General features: G+C 41.9%; 1 protein-coding gene across 3 annotated transcripts in view; it reads left to right on the top strand.

Annotated features, from left to right (window-relative positions):
* Window positions 1-25751, top strand: part of pvrl2l (PVR cell adhesion molecule related 2 like) — a 480113-nt gene that overhangs the window by 268107 nt on the left and 186255 nt on the right. Inside the window, exon 7 of one of the 3 annotated variants that reach the window (XM_061741372.1) lies at window positions 828-3330. The exons of the other annotated variants lie outside the window; for them this stretch is intronic. Within the exon in view, the coding sequence (XP_061597356.1) occupies window positions 828-1459 (632 nt within the window). The 3' untranslated portion in view covers window positions 1460-3330. Of the gene's footprint in view, window positions 1-827; window positions 3331-25751 lie in introns of those variants that run through there. 3 annotated transcript variants of the gene reach the window in all.

Below are 25751 nucleotides of genomic sequence, written 5' to 3'. Positions count from 1 at the left end.
ATCTTCTTGCACAAATCCTTAGCTGTCAGTGCAAGACCCTCATTCGCACTTATATTCCTGCAGAGGAAGTGTTATTCCTGTTTGAAGTGTCCTGGCATGGGTCTTCCTCAGCAGGTGCAACCCTCTACCTCTGTGTACTGTTGGTCAGTGAGACCTGGACTTGGTTCCGGGTAACAGCAAGTAATTATTCTGCCCCATTGTTTGGCTCGGGAGACATGTGGTGAAGCCAGGATGAGAGGAAACGTTTGAGTTGGGTCCTATTTGTTGGGGGGGGGTAGGGTAAAAATGCATTGTGTTCATTTCACCCTCTTCAATTAACTCCCCTCCTCTCTGCTTCTGTGTCTGTGTGGCTTTAACCAATGACAAGAACAGAACCGGGTCGAAAAGCGAACCCTAGGTTGCTGGTCATCTTCACTGTTGTTTCAGTCCCCGACTGAAGCGAGAGTGGAGAGGCAAACGTGGCTCACACCAACGGGAAGTGTAAAAAACAGCGGACTGTTTACGTTTTTGAAAGGCTTTACCCCAGCTGGCAAAAGAGGGAGGGGCAACAGAAACCGGAGCAAACTCCCGGCAGAGCGAGCCGCTGCGAGAGAGTGAATCAGTCCCATTCAGCCTGATCCCAGCAATGACTGACTGCACCCTTACCAGGGGATTACACTGAGGAGAACACTACTACACACTTGTAAGAGGATTGTAACACATGTGCACACTTACAATACGAGAAGCACTGTGAATGCCTCCTCCAAAACAGCCATCAACTCCTTCCTTTTTCTTTCCCTCCACTCACTTTTCCACCCTTCCTTCCAACCCCTCCATCCCCTCTGCAGAAGCCCTGGAAGATCCGTCCAGTACCGGCGCCGTGGCCGGGGCAGTGATCGGCTCCCTGCTGGCCCTGGTATTGGTCGTGGCCCTCATTGCCGTCCTCCTGACCCGCAGCCGCCGCCAACAGAGGCGCGGCTACCCCAGCAGCGCGGACTCCATGGCAACGGGGAGCAGCGGCAGCAACAGTGGGGATGTCGGGAACAAGGCCCGTCTGCTCTTCATCAGCTCCGGAATCGAGAGCAAGAACGGAGCCGGCGCCAACAACACGGGGCCCATGTACACGTACCGGGAGGGCTGCGACGCCACGGGGACGCTGACGGAGAAGGCCAACAGCTACCACCACCATCACCTCCACCGTGACTCAACCGGCAACCTCCCGACCCCCCACGACATCCTCCTCTGCGCTGAGTTGGACGAAGCGGAGAGAAGGAAATTTGAGCTGGACGACAGCATGGAGGAGGAAGAGGAGGCATATGATCGGTTTGGAGTTGTCGGGGGAGGCGGGAACATGCTACAACCATCCTACCATGCCCAAGGGGTCCGTGTCAGTGAAGAGGAAATGGATGTGTACCTCGATGATGACATGGAGTCTCAGAGAGATGGCTCTGTCATTTCCAGGACTGCCATTTACGTCTGAGGATCAATGAAGGAGAAGAAAGGAAAGGAAGGGGGCTAAAAAAAATGGAAAGAGGAGATAGAGGAGGAAGTGAGGAGCTCGACACTGAATGAATCAAAATCACCTCCATTAGCTCGACACATACCTGCTTAACATTCAGCTTGATCCAGGAGTGGCCATCGATTATTTCCTCTGTGTTTCATCACGCACTGTATCGTTTTCTATGAAGAGGACTGATAGAATAATAAAAACAAAGTTAGAGAGAAGTAGTCGTGATGCTAATGGTGGCAATCGTGCACTGTGGCTTAATGTATGCTCGTGTTTGTCCTGAGGGGAGACGTTGGAGTCGGTGTCAGTGAAACGTAGCATCAAGCTGAACACATGCTGCCAAAAGCCAAGCGAAACCACTGCAGCTCCTGCTTGTTGCTACGTCCTTGTTTCTTCAGCTTTGCTTTGTGATTATCCGCTGAGTGACTGAAGTGTTTACGCTTGATGGAAAAAGCCGTTTCAAATACTCAAAGCACCATTACCGCTCTTCTCAAACCACACTGTTGGAAAGGTGCCGCTCGGAGACCACAGAGAGGACGAGTCGTTGCGAGGCCATCTGCCGGGCGACCGCCGCCGTCGGACGGTGGGGGGGGGGTCCCTGCTCATCCCAGCGATGACTGTGTGTGGGTTTGACTCCCGCTGCACCCTCCGACACCGCCTGGGTGAAGCGAGGGGCCACCAGCACCAGAACAGACCTGACAGCGTGTGCTAATGTGTGGCAGGCTGTGCTGGTAATGACGTGCGTCATCTGCATACGGGGCGCCGTTGCACTATAGCACAGATGTAGTTGTTGTCGTACATGTGTTATTGTTGTTGTTGTTACTCTTGTGTAATGGTGTTGATCTTGCAAAGGAAGAGATGCACCGGGAGCCTTGGGGGTTTCACATAGTCCCACATTGGGTCATTAATGACTCATTTAATGAGTACACACACAAAAAAGTGCATTTCTTTGTTTTCAAATCTACTTCTTCTCTTTGCTTTTAAGTTCTTTGCATTTCCTCCATGCCAGCTTTTTCTGTTCTCTCTCCAGCTCTGCCTCCATGCTCCTTCTGAACTTCTCCTAAGCATAGATTAATTACATCCCTTCCTCAGTTTCCACTTTTGTTATTTGCATTCTGGGCAGCTTAGACGACTGTGCGCAGAGAAGGGGACAACTTCTGTCTGTGCTCCTATCTGGGTCGCGCTCAATGGGGAAGAATACTCGCAGTATTTAATGTATTCATTTCTACATCGTGCAGGATGTTTTTCAAGCTTTGCACGGAAAAACACAATCCACAATTACAAGAAGTGAAAATCATCAAGATGAAACATAAAATGCTCAAAACTCAGCAAAGAGTCCACGAGATCAAATGATGTGACTCGCTTTCACAATAAAAACACGATTCTAAAAAAATTGGCCCATCACTCGCTAGTGTATATTCTTCAATTATTAAGCAAGTTGCAGTAATTGAGGAGTAAAGGCACCAACAACATGTGATCTCATGGGGACGTTCCAGAGCGATGAGCTACGAAGCTGCTGATGCTGTACGAGGAAAAACAAAAGCAGAAGTTTCAAACGGCTCAGACTGAGAAAACGGTGGGGAAGATGTGATCAGCACTGAGGAGAGATTTGGACGGTTGGTTTCATGTCGATAAGATAGCTAAAAGTTAATTGCTCTGCTTTGCAGTTGCTCTCCACAGCTGCAGCAGGACGCACGAATCCAGGCATCAGCTCACCGTTTGGTTTGATCAGGGCAGTCCTGACAAATGCAGGTCCAGATTGGATCTTTAAAGGGGACCTATTATGAAAAACACGTTTTCTCTTGCTTTAACATGTATAAAGTGGTCTCCCCTCAGCCTACCAACTCAGAGAAGGAGGAAAGCAACCAAATTCTGCAGTGTCTGTACAGCCGCCCAGATGAGCTGTCCAGTGTGATGTGGCTACGAGCCGTTCAGATTCTGCTCCCGTCGTTACGTAACGAAAATGCGATTTACATAGGTTGGCCTCCGATGCATGAAACCACGGCCACAACTAACTCCGCCGGCCGGAGCTTCCGCCATTTTTTCGTAGCGGTGTATCGCGTCATTCAGGCAGCCAATCAGCACAGTGCCTCATTATCATAGCCCCGCCCACTCAGAATCCCACATAGATAATGAGGTTAGAGAATGGGAAGTTAAAGACATGGCTCAGAGGCTGAATTTCTAATTTATTTAGCAAAAAAAATCTATTTAAAATAGGTATTAGATGCCATAATAGGTCCCCTTTAAATCTCTCCCGTTACGACATCATCTGGACTCAGGTTTGAAACTACTAAAAGTTTTTCCTTCAACAGTTTTTATTCCAGTAAGAAAAGGTTGTAACGAGTCCAAACGAAGACGTCTTGGAGAAACTGTGAGATACCGATGTAGTAGCGAGATTATGGTACTTTGAGGTCCATTAATATTAAGACTTGTAATCATGTAAATTTGTCGACCCATTAATTTTATACCTTCTGAACCGGGGGCATTAATTCTCAGTCCCAACCGTGTATTTGTAACTCCATCCTTTTGTCAGTGAGAGCGAAGCCAGGAAATGAGAGGATCATTGAAAATGTTATGCTGAGTCGGTCGGGAGACTCCCGTCCTGAACATACGGAGAAATTGGGTAAAAATACAGCTAAAATTCATCTGTGACATAATGTTAAAAAAATAATGTATATATATATATATATATATATATATATATATATATATATATATATATATATATATATATATATATATAATTTTCAAAAATCAGGTTGGTGGAAAGTCGATCAGAGTCGGTGAGCAAGTTGCACCATCTGGGGACTAAATTGACCTTCAGATACGTGTTATCAGTAGTAGACTTGGATAAATCTGTTTCCATGTAGGTTTGATTATACCTGATTTCCTAAATATTCCACTTTTAGATGGGATCAGTCATGTGACGTGTAGTAAACCCATTTGGTTTTTGTGCTTGCTGTTTTGTTTTACGGGTGAAGCAAATGTCCAATTTATATGCATTTGACATACATTTCATGATTTGGGTTGCTTTGAGAAAATGTAATTTCATCTGCTTTTGTGCGTACATTTGTGCCCATTTCGGAGAAAGCGATTACGTCTTATAGTGAATTTTATTTTGAAAGGAACATTTTAACTTTCCAATAAATAAAAACCTTTCAGAATCATGTTTATTTGGCCAAGTCAGGTCAAACAAGACCGGGAATTTGACTCGGTTATTTCGCTCACTATACAGTAAATAGGCAAATGACAGCTCTTATTAACATATATACAATTTAAGAAAAAAAGTGAAAGGTGCAGCAGTATGAGGTAGTCATGGTTATTGAAAGGTGTATTATTACAGCATATGATTGTGTTTATTATTATTAATAATATAATTATTATTATTGCACAGTGATTGATTACTCTGCGACTCTCCGAGACACATTTCACATTTGCTTAACTCACAAAACAAAACAACAAGCACAAAATCCAAATGGGTTTGCTACATGACGAGACGAAGTCACAGTTTCCAGGAGAGGTAGGAGGGTCAACCTACGTAAGAAGTCCCGGGTCCCACCAGCCGCTGCGAACCACGGTCCGTCTGGTTGCTGGGAGCAGCCCACCCAAGCCACTGCAGCGTGGTTTACAAGCGTCCCGCCACCCGGTTATACTGAATATAGTCTCTGAGTCTATTTTTGGTTCTCCACCAAAACAAATCTGTCTCAATTTTTCAAAATGAAATGCCACAAGTGGACTCGGACTCCAATATCGACCTAATTTGAACCGATGGAGGCTGTGGTTGAACTGTTTAGGCCTCGAGGAATCGGCCCGGTGTAGGAAAAAGAACCTCAACCACAGTTGGTTCCCACCTGTCGGGATCCAGGAGTTCGTCTCACCCTGTTGATCCTGTGGTACCTGCCGTGGGACGCAGGCGTCTGACAACATCCCCATCGCCCGTCTGAGTCGATAAAGGGAAATAAGCACATAGTCACACACATGTTACTGCTTCTCCGTTTTCAGAGACACTGGAAATGAATCTGGAAAATGTCATCGTAAAAGTTTTCAGCCTTCATCATGAAACGTCTTCTCATTGCAGACCAACATTGTAGCCTTCTTTAGAGATCAGGTCGCTCATTTCAAATGCATTAAAGAGGCTCTGTCTTTTCTGAAACTTCCAAATGACAAATAAAGAATCTTGAGAATGTTAAATAAGACTAATAAGACTACAGTAATCCCTCGCTATAACGCGGTTCACCTTTCACGTCTCGCTGCTTCACGGATTTGCATTGTGTTCTGCATTCTGATTGGCTAAACGGTCTCCACACTTCTTCACTTCCTGTGTGTCAATAACGTTACGGTTTAATGGGTACATGTACATGTACGTAAAACAGCTTACCAAATTTAAGTTTGCAAATATTCTCCAAAACCCATAACGTCGACAAAACATTCATCACCAATTCTCCCGTTCAGATACAATTACTCTGTAATTTGAAGCCTTGTATAATAATTGTAAAAAAAATAAAGGTTACTACTTCACGGAATTCACATATCACAGGTTCTTTTTGGAACGTAAACCCCCAGGAAAAGCCAGGGATTACTGTACAAGCATAAGTGTAAACAAGCAAAGATATCATGTATCCATCAGTTCATCCAGACGTTTTGCAGAAATAGTCTGCGTGTCAGATTGCAGAGCGACTCAGCTCCTGAATGCAGCATTTAAAGGAAACAGCGTGTGAGGCATGAGGGCACCTCTGCAGCGCAGAATCAGCAGCTTCTCGGTGTATTTGTGACCAGATCCAACTGTCCATCTATCGCCTTAGTGATCTGAACGTTTCTGAAGCTCTAATGGCGCTTTTCCACTAGTACCTACTCAGCCCGACTCGAGTCGCCTCGGTTTTGCGCTTCTCCACTAGGGGTCTAACGCGCCGAGTAGATACTTTTTCTGCAACTACTCTGCCGAGGTTCTAAGCGGCTGAGTCGGCTGCATCTGACATCATCACACTACAGGCCACCGATTGGTCGGGGGGTTGGAGTCAGACGTCTGAATCAGGAGGAGGAAATCAGTGAAAGAGCGACTTGTGCTTCTTGTTCATTTTATTCAACAGGCAATGGCAGCACAGAAGTCTGTTTCATGATCCAACTCTGAGGTGCAGATGTTCATAAACCTGGTGCTGAGGAGAGAATTAAAAAGGGATCTAGACGAGCGATAAGGAACAACCAGATCTACCAGGAGCTCTGTCTCTTCATAGCTGCTCGCGGCTACCAACGGACTTTTCAGCAGCACCGAGACAAACAAACAAAAATTAAAAAGCATCACCGCTTGAAGCTTCTCTCACCCTCATTTTTTAACTTGATATCGAACACAAGCCACAGACCCAGCAGCACATATATCATCTCCTCCAGGTTCTACATCTTTAGTGTTGTTGTCTTCTCCGTTTAGATCACACAATCAAATATGTCACAGCAGCTTCGCTCCAACCTCCTACTTCTGATCTGGGTATTGAAAAGAAACGAGGACAGGGCGAGTCGAGTCAGGCTGAGTAGGTACTAGTGTAAAAGTGCCATTAGAGCAGCTGACCAAATGACATCACATACACACATGCATCTCTTTGTCTTTTCTGTCCGCGGTTTCCGCCATAGCGAATCACTGCGTTCCATACGATGATTTGACATTTGTTTATAAAACAGATGCCCCTCCCGATGTTACATTCCCTATTCATCTCTGGTACCAACACTACGAATGGGTGGGATGGCAGGGGCCCAGCGGGGGCCCAGTCGGAGCGGTACTGCAGGTTTCAGCATCGTAACTCATGCTCTGCTATTTAAGCTCACGCCGCAACCTGAGAAACCTTACATTTGAATCTGTGGTGCATGTTTTACAGTTAGAAATATGGGGAATAAAAAAAAAGGGGGTGGGGAGCCGTGACAAAACATCGCATTACAAAATAGTTTTAAGAGTTTTTTTTCAGTTGACACAAGAATTCTGAGACAGGATCCAAAGAGGGAAGTTTTAATCAGAGGCGGTCCGTCTGATCATATTTCATCTTCTCTTTTTTAACTGTATTGAAAAGAAAACTGAAAAATACATCTATATATATATATATATATTTAAATATATATTGTCGTAATTATTAAGGTGTTATTGCTCAACATGACTTGTAACTGCTGTTCTGTGGCTTGGAGATCTGAATACAGTTTTGTCAATAAAACGGAAGTTGAGTTATTTAAAATTCAAAATCTTATGGGATTTACCTTTTCTTTTTGGTGTTAAAGAGCCTTTCAGCTCTGTGTCCACAGATCCCTCGTTGTTGATTCTTGTTGAACGTGCAATCTGTTGTTCTGTACAGAAGAGTTGTATCTGCTATCTTACAAAAAAAAGAAAAGAAAAGATGAGTGGATATGTTTCATAGAGCCTCACCGTTTGTCTGCACAAGTTGCCAACTACGTTTCAAGTAAATCAAGAAGTAGCCAAACTGTCATTTTATTTGTCACGCATATCACAAGTTGTAGGGCTTGTTTATTGTGTCTGTGCTGAAAAATTTGGATTCAAGTATTTAAGTGTTTGTTTGTTTTTTTTATGTTTGTGGGTTTTTTTTATTATCATTTAGCTCTGCAGGATGCATGCATTCTGCATGTTTTTATTTGTAATTCTTTAAAGCCACCCTATGTAGCATTACGTCTAACCCAGTGGCGAACCGTAAGCACTACGGCTGGGCCTTCACCTCATCACAGAGAAAAGAAATCATCGCGGAAAAAACTCCGTCTCTCAACCGCTCTCACCACTGCAGAGATTTGATGTCGGGATTTCATGAAGGCCTACGATCTTTTGTTTTATTCCCATCCACTTGAAATCAAACCGTTATTGGTCGATTTGCCCGTCACTCTCCACACCAAAACACAAAGCTTGGCCTTCCCCGGGTTTCGTGAAGTCCTGACCAATGAATGAGCAGCTAACCGGGCCTTAATAGAGACAGACCATTCTGATTGGATAACAGGTTTTCAGGACATGAACTTGACAGTAAACTTAATTTTAGAACATAGATGAGAGAAAATCTGTTAGATATATTGTAAAACATTTAATGAGATAGAAATAAAAAAAAAGTTGTTTTTATTGAATACTTTATTATTATCGTTATTATTATTACATGTATTATTATTTATTTTCTTTTTTTTTAGGCCTTCTCTGAAGGCGTAGAAGGCCCTGAAGGTTCCCCACTGGTCTAAACTCATGGGGACAGCATACCACAAAAAAGTTAGATTAAAAAAGTTAATCCTCTACTAGGAAACATTGGTATTACAAGACATTATTAGCAAAGTATTAGAACTGATGAAGTGCTATTGCTCCATAGAGTGGCTTTAAACCTTGAGTCCCACTATTCACATTATATTATCTGTCTGGTTTAAAATTGAAAGATACACTTTTTTTAAGGCTTTCCCCTGTTGAAATGAAATTTACCTTATTTTTATTTCATTAATTTGTCAATTACTTTATCTCTGAAAATAAAACCCATGACTTTTCGAAGGCCCACAGTTTCATCCTCCTTTATTCCACCATCGCACCTCGGCACGTGGTTTCTCCAGGTGTCTCGCGGAGCGTCAACGTTTTGAGACAGTCTGCTCTCGTCACATCTTTAGTGCCTAATTAGAGCAAAAGTCTTGTGTGACGGTTGCTCCCTCAGCGGGAAGACTCATCATCAGCCGTGGCTTTTGTTTACGCAGGATCCCAATCTGAGACAAGTCTCTGTGATTAATTAAGCAGAGCTGTTATCAGTCTATAAATACTCCACTCCCCATCCCTTCTTCTCTCAGCACGTTCGCTAGTACGGTGCAGTACGGCGCACCTGCTTGGATTTGCTCTATTTAGCTTCTTTGCTCTCTTAAGGAAAGGTAGGATACACTCCCTTCCTCCCAACGTCCCAGAAGTCACCGGCAGAAGCACAAGGTTACGAATTGTGAAATAAAATTGAAACTAAATGGAGTCGGAATTGAAAGAGTATATGAAACTACATTTCTGGGAGTAATTATAGATCATAAACTATGTTGGAAGCCACATATTGATTACATTAGACAGAGACAGAGAAATTGTCAAGATCTATTGGTATTATTTACAAAACAAGGGATCTGTTGGACAAAAAATGTTTGCACATATTGTATTTCTCTTTTATAATGACAAACATGTCATATTGTGTGGGGATTTGGGGAAGCACATACAGAACCTATATAGACCCTTTAGTTAAACTCCAGAAAAGAGTTATAAGAACAATAAATAAGGTTTCTTATCGCGATACTACTAATAAATTATTTATAGAGTCAGGCACATTAAAATTCATAGATATTGTTTATCTAAAAACATTAGAAATACTATTTCGAGTTGAGAATAAAAGCCTTCCTACTTGTATTCAAAGTTTCTTTAGATTAAAAGAAAAATTATAATTTAAGAAGGCTATGGGTCTTTAAAACATGTTATGTGAGGACTAATGTTAAATACAGATGTGTTTCATTTTTGGGAGTCAAATTATGGAAAGGACTTATTGATGAACTGAAATTATGTAGATCTCTGATGAGTTTTTAAAAAATATTGAAAGACAAAATAATTAAGGATTACACTGCAAAATGATTTGAATATAATTTAATTATGCAGAGGGATTTATAGTAAATTTTCTTTTCTTTTCTTTTGTATTACCGATAAACTGGGTTATCTTTTGGAAGGTACTGGATCGTCAAAAATAAGCTTCGATTTCAGCGTCCTCCTTTTTCGGTTACACACATTTTGTGTGTTATTGTTTATTGTGTGAAACTGATTAGTGTAAATATTTAAGATAATGTTTTGTCAGTTACATGCACACAAGTTAAGTTGCATATAATGTAATGTAACCGAAATAAACTATTTGTTCATATATTTAAAAAAATAAAAAATAAAATTCAGCCGATGGACTGCAATTCCAGACACACACCCTTCATATCTCACAGTTCATTTCCCTCGAATAGGGAGACTTAATTTTGACTTAATTTCCACAAGGGGAAGCATCCAATTTTTATTGTTTCTCCACTATTGGCCTTTCCTGCAGGTCCGTGCTGACCTGAGTTGCAAACATCAATAATAATAATGATCTCATTAACCTTATGGATGGTCCTTGTAGCATCTTGGGAGACGTGCCATCAGGCAAGGACCTGCTAATGAGGTTAAAAATGAAGCTTTATGAGAAGGATTTGTCATTCACAAACCTGAAACCCAGATTAACACTCAGAAGAAGATTAAAAAGGCACCTTGATGGATCCGACGGGTAAATTCACACGGTGGTTGAGAAGATGGCAATCAAATAAGAACGAGCTGAAACATTATGGGAATTATTGAATTAACCAGACTGAAACGGATCGACCTCATTTAAATTATTTAGTTAAATACATCCACTCCCATTTTTCAGGCATATGACAAACTTTTAAAAATGGTTGGCACAGTAATTTTTGCACTCTGGTCCCCTTCTTCTTCTTCTTCTCAAAAACTGTCCTGACTTTATGGATATTGAGTGAGGAAGTGTTTGAGTTGTTATTTTATCCCAATCAAATGTGTAAAGATGCTGTGTTACAACCAAAAACGTAATAACGGCCAATAACGTAATAACTGCCAATAATGTAATAATTTTGGCCATTTCAAATGTAATAAAGCCTATAGTGTAATAATGTGCCAATAATGTAATAAAACTTTTGAGTCAATAATGTAATAACTTTTTGCCGATAATGTAATAATTTTGTAATAATTTTTTAATACCAGGCCAATAACGTAATAACCAGCCAATAATGTAATGCCTTATTACATTATCGGCAAAAAGTTATTACGTTATTGGCTCAAAAGTTTTATTACATTATTGGCACATTATTACACTATTGGCTTTATTACATTTGAAATGGCCAAAATTATTACGTTATTGGCCATTATTACGTTTTTGGTTGTAACATGCTGCAAGAAGGTCCCTACTTCGACTCCCGGGCCCGGCAGGAGTCTCTGTGTGGGCTTTGCATATTGTCCTCCTGTTGCGTGGGTTTTCTCCAGGTTCCAGGTTTTGTCCAGCGTCGGCTGATAGCTGTGAGTACGACCGTGTGTCCCCCTGCCATGGACCGGAGACCTGTCCAGGATGTCCTCCTGCCTTTCACCCATAATGCACTGGGATGGGATCCAGCAGCCCCCCGTGACCTGTATGTGATGGAACAGATGGATGGTAGAGGGAGAGCATCTGTTGTTCTCAAAGTCTCGCTGAACTTTGTGCAGCATTAATGCTGCTATGACCGAGGTGGAAACTGCTTGGTTAAAAACATTGATGCAGCCTCGTATCCCACCACAAACCCGGCTCCTGCACTTGCTGCTGACACCAGTCCGGATGGTCTTTTCAGTCTATGATCTGAATCTGTGGATTAATGTCCAAAAGAGAGATCCTGAAAGCTGACTGCTCTGACCACACTACAAACTAAAATGGGTTCAACGATATCAAGAACAATAGTGGGAGAATTATGCAGGTCTGTTCCAATAAACTCGTTAGTGGTTTATCACACATTTATTGCAAGAGAGGAGCTCCTTTGCCTATATTCACTTTTCAAACTTCATTGATACATCATTACAGTCACCTGTTGACATCATCTCTTCGTCTTTTACCTCCTTAAGGGCACTACCTTTCCTCCTTCCCAACCATCTTTGCTTTCTTGGGTTTACAAAGTCTGAAAAGAAAAGCTTTTATTTTCCTGCTTTTTTTCCATATAGTCCCAACTTTTTCTGATTTGGAGTTGTACTTTAATATGAAAATGTTCTTAAATTCACATTATTAATGGAGGGAATGCGCATGACGTCACAGATGTGACTTCACAGTGGGTTACGCCCACTGAGTGGCAGAAAGACTGAGTGGCAGAAAGACTGAGTGGCAGCGTAAACTTTCAGTTTGAGCAACTCGAAAACATCTAAAATGGGAAAGAGCTGTTGTGGGATCGACTGTACTCATAGATTTAGCAAGAAATCAGAGTTATTGTTTTACAGACTGCCGAAAAATAAGCTTAAGAAAGACAAATGGATCGCTGCAATTCACAGAAACAACTGGATTCCAGGCACCGAAACGTGGATTTGTGATTCCCATTTTGTATCAGGTAATGTTGGATTTTTGGGTAGCTAACGTTAAACCATTAAATCATAAAGTTCGGTGTCCTCATCAATTTAATTTCACAGACAAATCCTGCCTTGAAGTTGGACCAAGCGTCAAGACTTTTGTAAGCCTTCAAGCTTTGCTTCATGTATTTCCCCGGCGTAGAAATTAAGTACATATAAATATCAGGAAACTGGATTCGTGGCCAAATATTAATGTCCATGGACCACTGGTTCTTGGTAACTGTACGGGTCACTGTCAAGTCCAACTGCCTTTAATTTAAGCCCATAATCGGCTGTTATCCCGTCTTCTCCACTAGTTGCAGCCGTTTTTGCCACTCAGTGCGAGTAAGGGGGCGTTTCCAGTGGGGAAGTGACGTCAATGCAGACCCTCTATTCTATTTTTATGATAAGTGTCACACTTTCCCAGTATCCAGTGAGGTGAGCTGAAAATGGAACCCCTCCCAGATCTTGCATCCTTCTCTTTCATCTCGTCTTTCATGAGATTTACCACGAGGTTGCATCCATGAACAAGATCTCACCCTTCCGCCGTGAGGGTGGCGTCCGCGTGATGCTGAGGAGGCTGCGGCGGATCACTCGGGTCCATCGTGGGGAAAGAGGCTGAAGCAGCCGGAGGGGCTGATGGAGGATGAGGGTGGCGGCGCACTGCTCCGTCTGGGGAATACCAAATAGGCCGAGAGAAAAAGGGAGACTTTCTGTTCTCAGATCAGAGAAACTGAGAGTCAGAAAAGCAAAGGCAGAACAGAAACATGAAACCAAAGCCCCTGAAGAGAGGATGGGAAGAGTTTTTTTTATTTTCTGCGAGCCACCTGGGACTGAACGCGTTTGAAAGATGAAGTTATTCACCGCGCAGCCTGCAGTCAGAGATTGGCTAGATTTGCCACTTGTGCGGCTGGTTGGCGGCCGCCTAAAGATGGCGGTGTGAAAGGAACAAGAGATCTGGAGGATGGACTTTAGACAACGGAAGCTGGAGGCGGGAAGTAAACCTCAGAGGAGCCTTTCTGAACGCTCCTCCATGCCTCCGCCTCTGCTGATTGGCTGTTTCCACTCAACAACAACTGACAGTTCTTCTCAACCGGTCCAATTAGTGACAAAAGGCCTGCCTTATTTAGCTTCCCTGGCTCACTCCATTAGCGACAGGTCTTTTTTAATTGTGGAGAACGTTGAGCAGCACTCTGGAGACTCCTGTGAGGCAAACTGTGCATATTCACCTTTTTAAATATTCCCTCTCTCTCTGCTTCGGCTTCGGCGCCCAGAACAAGCTGTTCATTGCATGTTTAATTCAGCAGAAAGCATAAAAGTGTTCTTGACTATCTCCCTGCTTTGCTCTGAGGGAGAGGGAAGATGCCAAGAGAGAAAGGGAGGCAGAGAGGATGAAGAAGAGGCCTATTAGTTATTGAGCTTGGCTTTTGTTGTTAATCCAATTAAAACCGAGCCTCTGCGAAGCCAGTGGAGACTCCGGCAGATGTGCATGAAGGTTCACCCCCCCCCCCGAAGTCTCGTTGGACTCTGGAACCAATTACTAAACACTGTTCTTCCCTCCTTCTCCAGATATCGTCCTCATCGCTCCCTGTGCTGTCCGTGTGTCATACTTAGCGATGTCATTCAGCACAAGGCCCAGCTTGTTTTAGGTTTTGCATATACAGGCTCTTACCTGTGATTTTCTTTTAGTTTAGTGTAGTTTTCAACATGATACTTCCGGAGCTGTTTACACTAACACTTATATTAGGGAAGAGTATTAGGGCCAGGCAGGAGAAAAATAAAAATTATATTTGGTAACACTTTATTTATTTTTATTTTTTATTTTATTAGTTTGCACACAATAAAATTAACACTTGCAATCAAAATAGTAAAACAAATGTGACAGGAGAGGTCAAAAAGCCAACAGGCTTATGCAGCAGACCTCCCCTCAATTTAGGAAGTAAAACAGTAATTACAAAAAATCAAAAAACGAAAACAACAATACGAAGACTATAAACAAAAACAAAGAAGGTTTGACTACATAGTTACAGATCATCAACACACACAAAAAAAAAAAAAACAAACAAAAAAAAAAAACAAAGAAAACTCGACATTTTTTAAATGTGAATTAAATGAGATGATACATTTCTTTTAAAAATCTCTATATAGATAATGTGAGATTTGGAGTTCCATATCTGTACACCGCGATATCTGAGGGAAAACTGGCCGTGTTTAGTTTTATAAAAAGGAAAATGAAAATGATTAACCTGTCTAGTATTATATGAATGTATTTGAGAATTATAAGTGAAAAAATTACTAAACGATGGTGAGAATGTTGATATTTTTAAAAGGAGGCTCGAGACACACCTTTTTAGCTTGGCTTTTATCTGATCTCTTTTACCTAGTCTTTTCAGCTATTTATTGTATTTACCTTTTTTTTTTTAAGACTTTAATCCATTTTAGTGACTTTGTATTTTATGTTATTTATTATTCATCTTAAGTTTTGTATAGATTTTTCTAAAATTTTACACTTTTTAGGCATTTTTTACTTTCTTTTAATCTTTTAGTTTTTAGCTCCAGTGTTTCCTCAGGGGGGTCGTCCACACTGGGAGGTGTGTCTGCTCCGCCCATGGGGGGTGTCGTCATGGGGGTCCCTCAGGCCTGGGTAGCTGGGGGGGGGCTCCACCTTCTGTGTGGGGTCTGTCCTGGTCTGTCCGGGTTGGGGGGGTCTCTGTGGCGATGCTCCTTGTGGTCATGGCCGGTGGAGCCTCTCAGTGTGGACGGCCACCCATAGGTAGTGTTTTCCTCACCTGGATCGTTAGTGCTAAGCCATGTCACCAGCCCACTTATTGTGTGTGTGTGTGTGTGTGTGTGTGTGTGGGCGTGTGAGTGTATGCACATGTGTATGAGTGTGAGTGAGGGTGTGTGTATGCGTGGGGGGTGGGGGGGTGGTGTCATATGGGATGTTTTAAATTGTACTTTTGATTGTTATTTTATCTCTGTATGTAAAGCACCATGAGTTGCACTTACACTGCATGAGTTGGTGCTATACAAATAAATAAAGTTTAAAGTTTAAAGTAAAGAAAAAGGCAAAAACATATGTTTGTATAAAAACACACATATCTGATGAATATTTATGTCATATACTGAAAGAAGTTTGAGTTTTCTGAACAAAGGAGTAGAGGGTTCCGTAGAGTTAGAAAAAGTTGCCAGTCTTACAAATCGTTTTTGCATTAAATAAAGTTGATGAAGACTGGAAGGGTATGTATTTGCCCAAACAATATTACCATAAATCAAATAAGGATAAATCATAGAATAATACAGAGTTAATAAGCAAGAAATATTAACGAGATTTCGCAGTTTGCTGTTGTTGATTTATAATAACTATCCGTTATAACTAGTTAATAAATCATTAGTAAACAGTTAATTAATAAGCTATTAATGACTTGTGAAGTATTTTTTAGCAGTCCTTCGACCAAGCGAAGAGCAGGCTTTGCATGTCCTCTCCCTCTCCGGTTCACTCCTAGCATCCCAAACACCCACGTCTTCCTCTTCCAGCCACCAGTCATTCGTCCCCGTCCGTACTGTTGAAAACATAAAATATTAGGAATTATTCTTCTTTAAACAAAATGAATAATCTGTCATTCAATGGTAATTTGCATTACTATCTTGATAATAGTGCTTGCTGCTTGCCTTTCTTTTGTGTCTGAAGTGGCTCTCATCAACGGTGACAAACTGCTGCCGCCCCCCAACGTGCCGGCCTCTTGCTTGCTGGTATCTGTCCATCGCAGTAGTGCACACATCTGGCAGCTTTTGAGCCAGCTAGGACAGGGTTGCTGAGCTTCCAGAAATGTCATCATTCATCTTTTTTTTTTTCATTATGCACTTCGAGAAAAAAGTCGAAATGTCTGTAAAAAAAGTCGAAATGTCGATAAAAAAGTCGAAATGTCGAGATTAATGTTGAAGTACAATTTCAAGAATAAAGTCAACATTTCGGGAATAAAGTTGAAATGTTGAGAAAAAAGCAGAAATTTCGACTTTATTCTTGAAATTGTATTTCAACCTTAATCTCGACATTTAAACTTTTTTCTCGAAGTGCACAATAAAAGAAAATCTTCCCCTCTCAAATATTTTTTTCTCCTGCATGGCCCTAATACTCTTCCGTACTTTTAGTCCTATTTAACATTCTCAAGGATATGCAAAGAGAGGATCCAAAAAATAGATTGACAAAGCAGCACAAGACAGATTAGGAGGCAGCGGGCGAAGAAAAGCGCCCGCCTTTGCAGAGAGCAAGAAAACATGTTTTTATGCAACTTGAATGATGCAATCTCAAAGTTTCAGTCAGTGTTTATCAATTGTTTTCTGCTTCCTTCCTAACAACCCCAAACCTAAAAATGATGGAACTGTGTGGAAAATATACATAGATTAAAAGAAAGAGATTTGTTTGGCTTTTCATGACATTTTACTCTCATCGCTTTCATTTTATTGGCAAATATTAAGTCATTCCTGCATCATATTCTAAATCAGAACTTTTGTTGTTGCTGTACTGGCAGTACAATAAAATATATGTGACTCAAGCAATACTGATAATAATGAGATTAAATGAAGTTACAATGGAGGCATTAATGTAATATTGTCATTCATCTGGGCAAGAACGTGTAATGTTGCTGCCATTCATTTTTTTCATTTTACGAGAGTATAAATATAAAGATGCACATGTAAACTATGTTTTCTTTGGCTCTCTGACAGCAAATACTGTTCCTCTTAATATGTCCAAACCAGCTCAGCACAGCCTCCCTTACTCTGCACCCCAGACGTCCAACGCTGGCTGTTCCTCTCACCTATCTCCTTCCTCGTCACTCCCAGCAAATAATAATATTAAGACGCTTTCCGTTAGTGAGAACATTGAAATAGAAGTAAAATAGAAAACTTTCCTGAAACCTCAAACGATGAGCTTAAAAAAAAAAGAAAAAAACTACAAATCTTCATGGATGAGAGAAATCCTGGCGTTCCACGTTTCTTTCAAGAGGAAAAGTTTCCCATGCTGACATACGCCACACTTTTTCTGCACTTTTCACGAACGAAAACAATGAAAACTCCTCAAATGAATCTAAACAAACTTCATCATTAGTTCTTTAACTGTCGAGGAAGCTTGTTGTCGCTCCGCGGGAATTCGTGGGCTCGCTAAGCTTTCTGGGGTCCATCAGTCCTGCTGTGGAGTCTTGATTCTTCTCTAGATAAATAAAAATGAATGCAGGTTGGATTCCTGGTGAGTTTCTTCAGAGAACCGGATCTGAACAGTCCTTCCAGGAGGCCGGACAGGAAAGCTGTTGACCTGATTGTGAATGAACGCAGCATTTAATCAACATATAAACTCAGTCTCAGCGGCCTTTGGGGCTGATGACTTTAAAAATAACAATAAAAACTTCACATATCGGATGTTTTTCTTAGCAAAATATCAAAGCTTTTAGTTCTTCTGGGTTTGATGGTTTGCTGATTCAGCAGCTTTTTTTGATCATTGAGGGCAGCCAGGACCAGCACAGAGCAGACATCGCCTCTTCCATGACATGAGAGCTCGTTCGTGATGTAATGCAGCTTTTAAGTCCTTCAGACCAACCCTGACAACCCTTACATCTCAGATTATTCCTCAGTCCAAAGTCGAGCGTTGGATCACAAGGGCTGAAGGAGATGCACTTCAGCAACTCCACAAGAAAGAAAATCAGTCGTTGCCGTTTCATCTGAATAATCCCTTCCCTGGATGTTGAGCTGTGGAAGGAAAGCTCAGATAAATGCGGACGTAAAAGGGCACGATGCAAAGCTCGGAGTCCACGTCTGTGAGGTGCTCACTTACTACCGCGACATCGACACTGAGTTGCTCCAGGAGAAGAGAAGAGAAACTTGATTTAAACGGTGTGAGATGTTAAAATAAATAAATTCACTGTTCTCACGCGGCAAGTCTTTGCTTCTGCTTTGCTTTGCTGAAGAGCAAACAGATCAGAGTGATGTATTGAGGAAAGCTTGTTAAAAATGCATTAAAAAGAATAAATAAATCAAAGTAAACACACCGACACTTTACTGAGCCGATCTGGGGGTTTCTGTCGGTGTAAATGAAACTTCACCGGCCTCCACGATCCGTGACGCCGACTGCAAGTGGAGAAGAGGAAGATGTTTAGAGCTTTCCCTTTTTTCCATCATTCTATCAGTGGAGAACCACTGAGATGGCAAACTGTCAAACTGTCCAACAATCGTTATAGAAATCTAAGAAAATCTAGCAAAACAGATTTTTTGTCAGAGGGAACAGGCTCAAAATGATGTCAGCAGGAGCAAAAACTGGAGTCTCTCAGGTGTCAAACATGTTGGAAAGATCCAGACCGGGGTTCATGTTCTGGGTCTCTGGAAAGCACCTAGAGACAACTTCTGTTGTAAAAGACGCTATATACGTAAATAGAATTGAATTAAATTGAATTGACCACAAAGAGGGAAGGTTTGATGTTTTGTAAGCCCAAACTTTTTAAAACCACATAAATTCTCAGTTTTTAGGTTTAAACATGTGTAATATAATATACATGTATGATAATATTGAACTGGTGACATTGACAAAACAGTCAGAAAAGACTGTCTTTTTTTTATCATCAGACTAGGAACTAAATTGATGGATGCAATAAAGTTATCCTGGCCAGACATTCTCATTTCATTCCTCTTTGATCCAAAGAATTAGTCTGCATGATCTGGATTTAACTATTGGCAAAAATCAATAATCAATGAAATTGGTGATTTTTTTTTTGCATAAGATGCATTAATTTTGTTATGGTTCTTTTTTGAATTATTTTTTTTTATAATACCTTTGCTAACATTAAATGGAGCCTAAAACAAGATACTTGGCCTGTTTCACAGAACCGTCCCGGTTGTCATGAACAAAACAAACTGCGTCCACTCAGCCGCAATCGCCCAACTTGTCTTCGCAACGTCGTTTTAAACTCAATCACTGGAAACCAAATGATTATTTCAGCTCTATATATTTTGAAATCTTTTCTTTGTCTACTTGATTTCCCGCAGCAGTCGGTGTGTGATTCCAATCAAGCGAGCGAGGACACCTGCTGTAAGAAATCCCCATGCGGGTTTGAAGTTGGTGCTTCTCTGTCTTTGAAGTGAAATAATGTGCAAAATGTTGTGATGCTGGTTTTCTGCTGGTTAGAGGTGCTAACGCAGAGCGCCTCGAGATTTATGTGTGTGCGTGTGTGCGTGTGCGTGTGTGTGTGGGTGTGTGTGTTATTGGCTTTTCTTCAAGAAACAAACTTATCAGCTGAGTGGCTTTTATTGAGAATAGAGCCCACTTTCATTTGCATTTTTTCAATTTATGTTGATTGAATTTCTCAGAAGACTAACAATTACACCGCCGTCCAAAGAAAGTCTCACACTAACATTTATCTGGGCTTCCTTTAACGCCAGCGACGTGTTCGCTCCCCTGCTAATGATGGGAGAAGAGGACTGCCATGCGAGGCCTCCTCTGACCCGTCAGAGGTTTGGACTGTTTCTGGAACTAATCTTTCATAAACCGAGCCCCAAGAATCGTGGCATTGTCATCCCGGAATATCGAGTCAGCTGAATTCCCGTTTGTGGAACGTAATGTTTAACCTAGATCCCGTGTAAAGGCTGAGATATACTTGCTGTGGGTGCTTGCGTTCGTGTCCGTTCACGTCTGTTCGACCACCAACCGCAACGTCGCTCGCGTAGTACGCGAGGAGAGCCCGTCGTACCGGCGGTGACCGATAGGGGGCAGTAAGCAGAGCAACAGTTGGAAAAGTGATTAAATATTTAGTAGTAGCAGTAGCGGATTAGAACAACAAACAAATTAACATGACACCATTGGATGATGTAGGAGATTATACCATTGCTTTCGTTGCGATCTCGGCAAATGAAACTAATCCACCTTGTGAAGTTAGATGGAGCTTGTTCTTTCCAGGAAAAAAGATTTTTCCGCTTCAAAAGCCTTTTTCTGTGCTTCATTCTAAGGGAAGGGGGGGCTATGATAATGAGGCTCTGCGCTGATTGGCTGCTTGAATGACGTGTAGCGGGGGAGGAGACAAAGCGTCGCTCCGGGGAGAAGAGCAGCGGCTGCGTAGCAAAGCGCGTCCACGGTTCTGCGTTAAATCAACGCGTACCCTACGCCGTAGGCTTTGCGTTGGTGTAACGCGGAACCATAAATCAGCCTTTAGTCACCTCGTCTTCAAACAGGAAGATTGAATTTAATTATAAACAGGTACACCACGGTTATTTACTCCAATTCCTCATCATTTCACTTCTTATGTTACAAGACAAATTAATCATGTTAACTGTAAAGAAATCACAACACTAAATTTTCACAAATGGCAACTTTATTGTTAAAATATATAAATAAAATGTATGCACTATTGCTGTCTCAAGGAAGGACCGCGCGTCTTCTGAATGTGAACAGCTCCAGGTGCTTGAAAGATCTGAAACCACAGAAGAAAAATGTATTACGGTACTGATAGAGCCCCGAGCCCGGGGCTCCTCGACAGTCCGGTCTGTGAGCAGCCCCCGCAGCTCCATATGCGGTGCCGGTGCTCCGACCGGAGCTAAGCTAAATACTTAGCCCATGCAAAGATCATACAAATATAAATAACATTAAAAAAAAAGGAACTTACCGCTGACTCGTGTGCAGTTGCCGGGTCCGTGCTGTGGGAACTGATCCTTTTATGAGGGTAAATGTCGATGCAAAATCTCATTTCTACTCTCCCTCGCTGTTCAAACAGCCACCGCTTCTGAACAATGGCGGACGCTCGAGCCGGCGGAGAGAGCTGGTTGTGGGCGTGGTTTCAGCAGCGGAGGCCAAACCTCTGCGCCTATGGTGACGTCACCATAGGCGCAGATTCTAATCGGCCCAAAAAAAATCACGTGACACTGGGGGACTCTGTCCGGCGGGGGTTAGAGACCTTGCAGAAATTCATGGGATTTTGTCTCCCCTGTGCTGGCAGGGTGAGGGGAGACCACTTTATATATATCATAAAACAAGAAAAAACGTGTTTTTCATAATATGTCCCCTTTAAGGGAGTGCGTTTCAGGAGTGAGTCCAAACACGGCACGTACAGGATTGGGGTTGGTGATTTTTTGAAGCATCGTGGAATAGGCGTTAAAAATGTCGGTGTTAAGTTTGGGGCAGGACCAGAACATGTGTATATAATCTGCTGGTTGACCTTTACAGCGAGGGCATGAAGGGTCAACAGTAGGGAAGATTTTTGACCGTCTTAACTTTGGCGTCACATTGTTGCAGTTTTGGTCTTACAGCTTTACTGGTTTCATGCAAGTTATAGCTCTATAAGTGCTTGTAGTTCGCTGTATATAAAGGAGCTTTTGTGTACAAATAAATAGCTGTTTTGAACATCACAGAGGATGTTTATGGACAATCATTCATTCAGCTGACATGCTGCCCGAGGAGACGCCCCATCTGTTACCGGTAAATCAGCGCCTCAGTGACTTGTATGTTTGTTTGGGTCAAATCAAGTCAAGTCACGACATCCAGTAAGTGAAGCCTCCCCAGATTATAATACTGCCACCGCAGGCTGGAAAGGGCGGCTCCACTCATCACAGGAGCTTCATGTCATCCTCCTCTCTGCTTCCCCTGTGGACTCTGTCACTCTGAAACAGAACAAATATAAACTCATATAAACTCATCAGCCTACATTACCTTTTTCTTTTTCTCCAAGCACCAATGTTTATGGTGTGATGTAAATCTGAAAATAAAGACTGACAAAATAACCAAATGGTCTTTCTGTCATTTAATGAAAACCTTGCAAGGGATCCGCATACAATCACACTGATGGTTTGCTCCAAGGTGTAGGTGTGTTTTATACATAATCTATAGGTGTGTTGTAATGCCAAATGTCATCAAGTCTGTAAACAGTCAAGAAAGAAATTACAACGGACAGGTGATCAGTAGTTCCTTCCTGGATTCAGATAAAGGTAAACAACAAACAAAGAGCACAAGATAAGATGATTGCATTTCCAAGACAAGACAGTGAGTTCATTCAAAGTACAAGTCTGGAATCAAAATGCATCATATAAAGTATTACCATGTATCCGAAATGTAGAATACATTGTTATTGTCCATTACAATGGCCACAAGCAAATTAAAGCTTTTTTTATTTCTCCTTTTGTGAGTATACTTGCTTTTAACTGACTTTCTCAATTAAAAAAAGAAAAGAAGTCTCCTTCCGTCAAGTTGACAAGATGCTCAAATCGCCTCAGCTGGCTCTTCTCAATGCAGAGGTGCAGCGGCTCCACCCTGAATCTCTCATGCACCTTCTCCACGCCGTTAACAAACAGTCTCCTCACTGGTCTCTTTAAACAGTCAAACAGTCAAGATAACAGTCAGTCATTTAATCTACTCAACCTTCCATCCATCATCTCGGTCATGAAACAATTTAGAGTTAAATAAATGAAACAGAAATCACCAGGTTCTTTAGGACACTGGCCGTTAACCACATCCACATCCCTCGATGCCTAAGGTTGGCAGTAATCTGACGTAATCGACGTAGAAGAGGAAGCGCCGCATCTTCTACCTCCGGAGTTAGCGGAGTTGTTTAAAAATGACACCGAGGATGAAGATTTTATTGGATTTTAGTTATTTGGAGCGACACGGATGGTTCGGTAAACTTCTTAGGATATTATTTATGCTATAGTTATCTGAATAACTCTTAGGGCCTGATTTACTAAGATCCTAAATAAAGAGTACTAAATTGCGTGTGCACTGAAAAAGTTTGCGCGTGCTGTTGTTGTGTGTTTTGCGGGTGATCAACTAAGAATGCTTGCACAATTGATAACAGATGCAAACCGCAGTATTTAAATGAGGTGTTGCGTGTCTTAAGGTTTGTGCCATGGAGAGTCTGGATGGAAAGCAGGATAGTCGCAAGCGCAAAATGAAATTTGACGAGTTGGAGTTAGAGATATTAGTGGAAGAGGCAAATAAACACATTCATGAACTACAGCAAAGAAATTTAAACATTACCAAAAGAAAGGCAATATGGGAGAAAGTCTGCGATAGAATAAATGCAGTTGGTAAAACAAAAAGAACGGCAGATAGGGTCAAAAGAAGGTGGCAAGATATAAGGCGAAGAACTAAAGAAAATTGGCCTTTAATAAAACTTGTGCAACCATTTTTAAAATAGCATGCAGCAGAATAAAGACTCTCTCTCTCTGCGTATTCTTTGATTTTGGCGATGTCGCCTCCTTGCCACAATAACAACAGCCATCGGTGCGTAATGCTGGGCAGATTAGCACCTTCCTTTCAAACGTATTAAATACAGACGCAATCACAATCCCCGCAATAACTTTTAGGCTTGGTAAATCTTATTGCGTGTGGTAAATGAACCTATTTGCATTTTCCCCTCCCAGTATTTAGCGCTTTCTGGCGGGTACGCCCCATATTGATTATTCATCAGGGCAAAAGTACTAAATGAACAGCGTGTGCTATTTTGCTCATTTGAGAGGCGCAGTCCTCTTTGCACGCTGTTAGTAGATCAGCTTGCACATTGGTTTGCGGGTGATGTCAAGTTTGCACACGTTTTTACGCACGCAAACCTTTAGTAAATCAGGCCCTTAATGTGTTATGTTAACATACCAGGCCCGTTCTCAGTTGTGTCATGTAACGTAAGCAAAACATACAATTATTCAGCCTGTTGTTGCCTCTATTCTATTTTTATTTTAAATTGCCTTTCAAGATGACATGTCTGCTCTTGGTGTTGGATTTTATCAAATACATTTCCCCCAAAAATTATTTACGTTTTCTCCTTCTTTATTATGCATTTCAAGGCTGGTGTGACTTGTACTCCGGAGCGACTTATAGTCCGGAAAATACGGTGGATGAATAACGACTGAAACTGAGTTTCTAAGTTACCAAGAATAAGAGAAATGATCCAGATTTCAGTTGATTTAATTAAACAGTTGCATGCAGAACATACAGAACATACATGAGGCGTCTCAATGCAGAATGACGATGAAACAAAGCAAGCATATTGATTTTAAAACGTAAAGGATAATTCATTCTTACGAATCGAGTAGCCAAAATCATCTTTAAGGTCAGTGTTAATCTTTTTGAGCAGACTACCAGTCTGCACAGTTAGCTGGGCTGAGGCTATATTTTGCTGCTCTCAGTAGTTTTGGTTTAATCAAGCGGCCAAGGCTGAATTTCCCATCAAACTTCTTTCTGCTCATTACACAAGTGAGCCGCATGCTTTGATACAGTCCCACCCCCCAGCACTGCTTCACTGCCTAGCACCGGCTGTGTGGCTGCAGGTTCAATTCCCCAACAGGTCCAGTCTGTTGACGCTTCATTGCAGCCGCTTCAAAGTCGCTGGACAGAGAAGCCGAAGCAATTCCAGTGCAGGTAAAGAGGGGTCTAGCCGTGCTGTCGAGGAACTCCTTTCACTTATTTGGTTCATCAATCTCGTTCCTTCGGTTGCTACTCAGCGTTGATGGGGGGGGTGACTGGTGAGGGGAGGAGCTCAGATCAGCTGGTAAACAGAGAGCTTTAATTAACCTTTCATCCATAACAGCAGGATTGTGTCTCTGTCACCGTTGCTATTGTTGTTGGAGTAAAAAAAGCTTCAGTTTGGGTTCAATAGAGTGTATGCATTGATGTCACTTCCCCACTGGACCACCCCCCCCTTACTCGCACTGAGTGGCAAAAATGGCTGAAACTAGTAGGGGAAACTGTGGAAAAGACGGGATAACAGCCGATTATCGGCTTGAATTAGAGTCAGTTGGACTTGACAGTGACCCGTACAGTTACCTGAAGAACCAGTGGTCCATGGACATTAATATTTGGCCACGAAGCAAAGCTCGAAGGTATACAAAAGTCTTGACACTTGGTCCTACTTCAAGGCAGGATTTGTTGGCGAAATTAAAGTGAAGAGGACACCGAGCTTTATGATTTAACCGTTTAACGTTAGCTACCCAAAAATCCAACATTACCTAATACAAAATGGGAACCGCAAATCCACGTTTCGGTGTCTGGAATCCAGTTGTTTCTGCGAAATTGCAGCGATCCATTTGTCTTTCTTAAGCTTATTTTTCGGCAGTCTGTAAAATGATAACTCCGATTTCTTGCCAAATCTATGAGTACAGTCGATCGCACAACAGCTCTTTCCCATTTTAGAT

Source organism: Cololabis saira, chromosome 15, assembly GCF_033807715.1.
Source record: "Cololabis saira isolate AMF1-May2022 chromosome 15, fColSai1.1, whole genome shotgun sequence".
NCBI lineage: Eukaryota > Metazoa > Chordata > Actinopteri > Beloniformes > Belonidae > Cololabis > Cololabis saira.
This window is presented reverse-complemented; position numbering and strand designations above follow the sequence as displayed.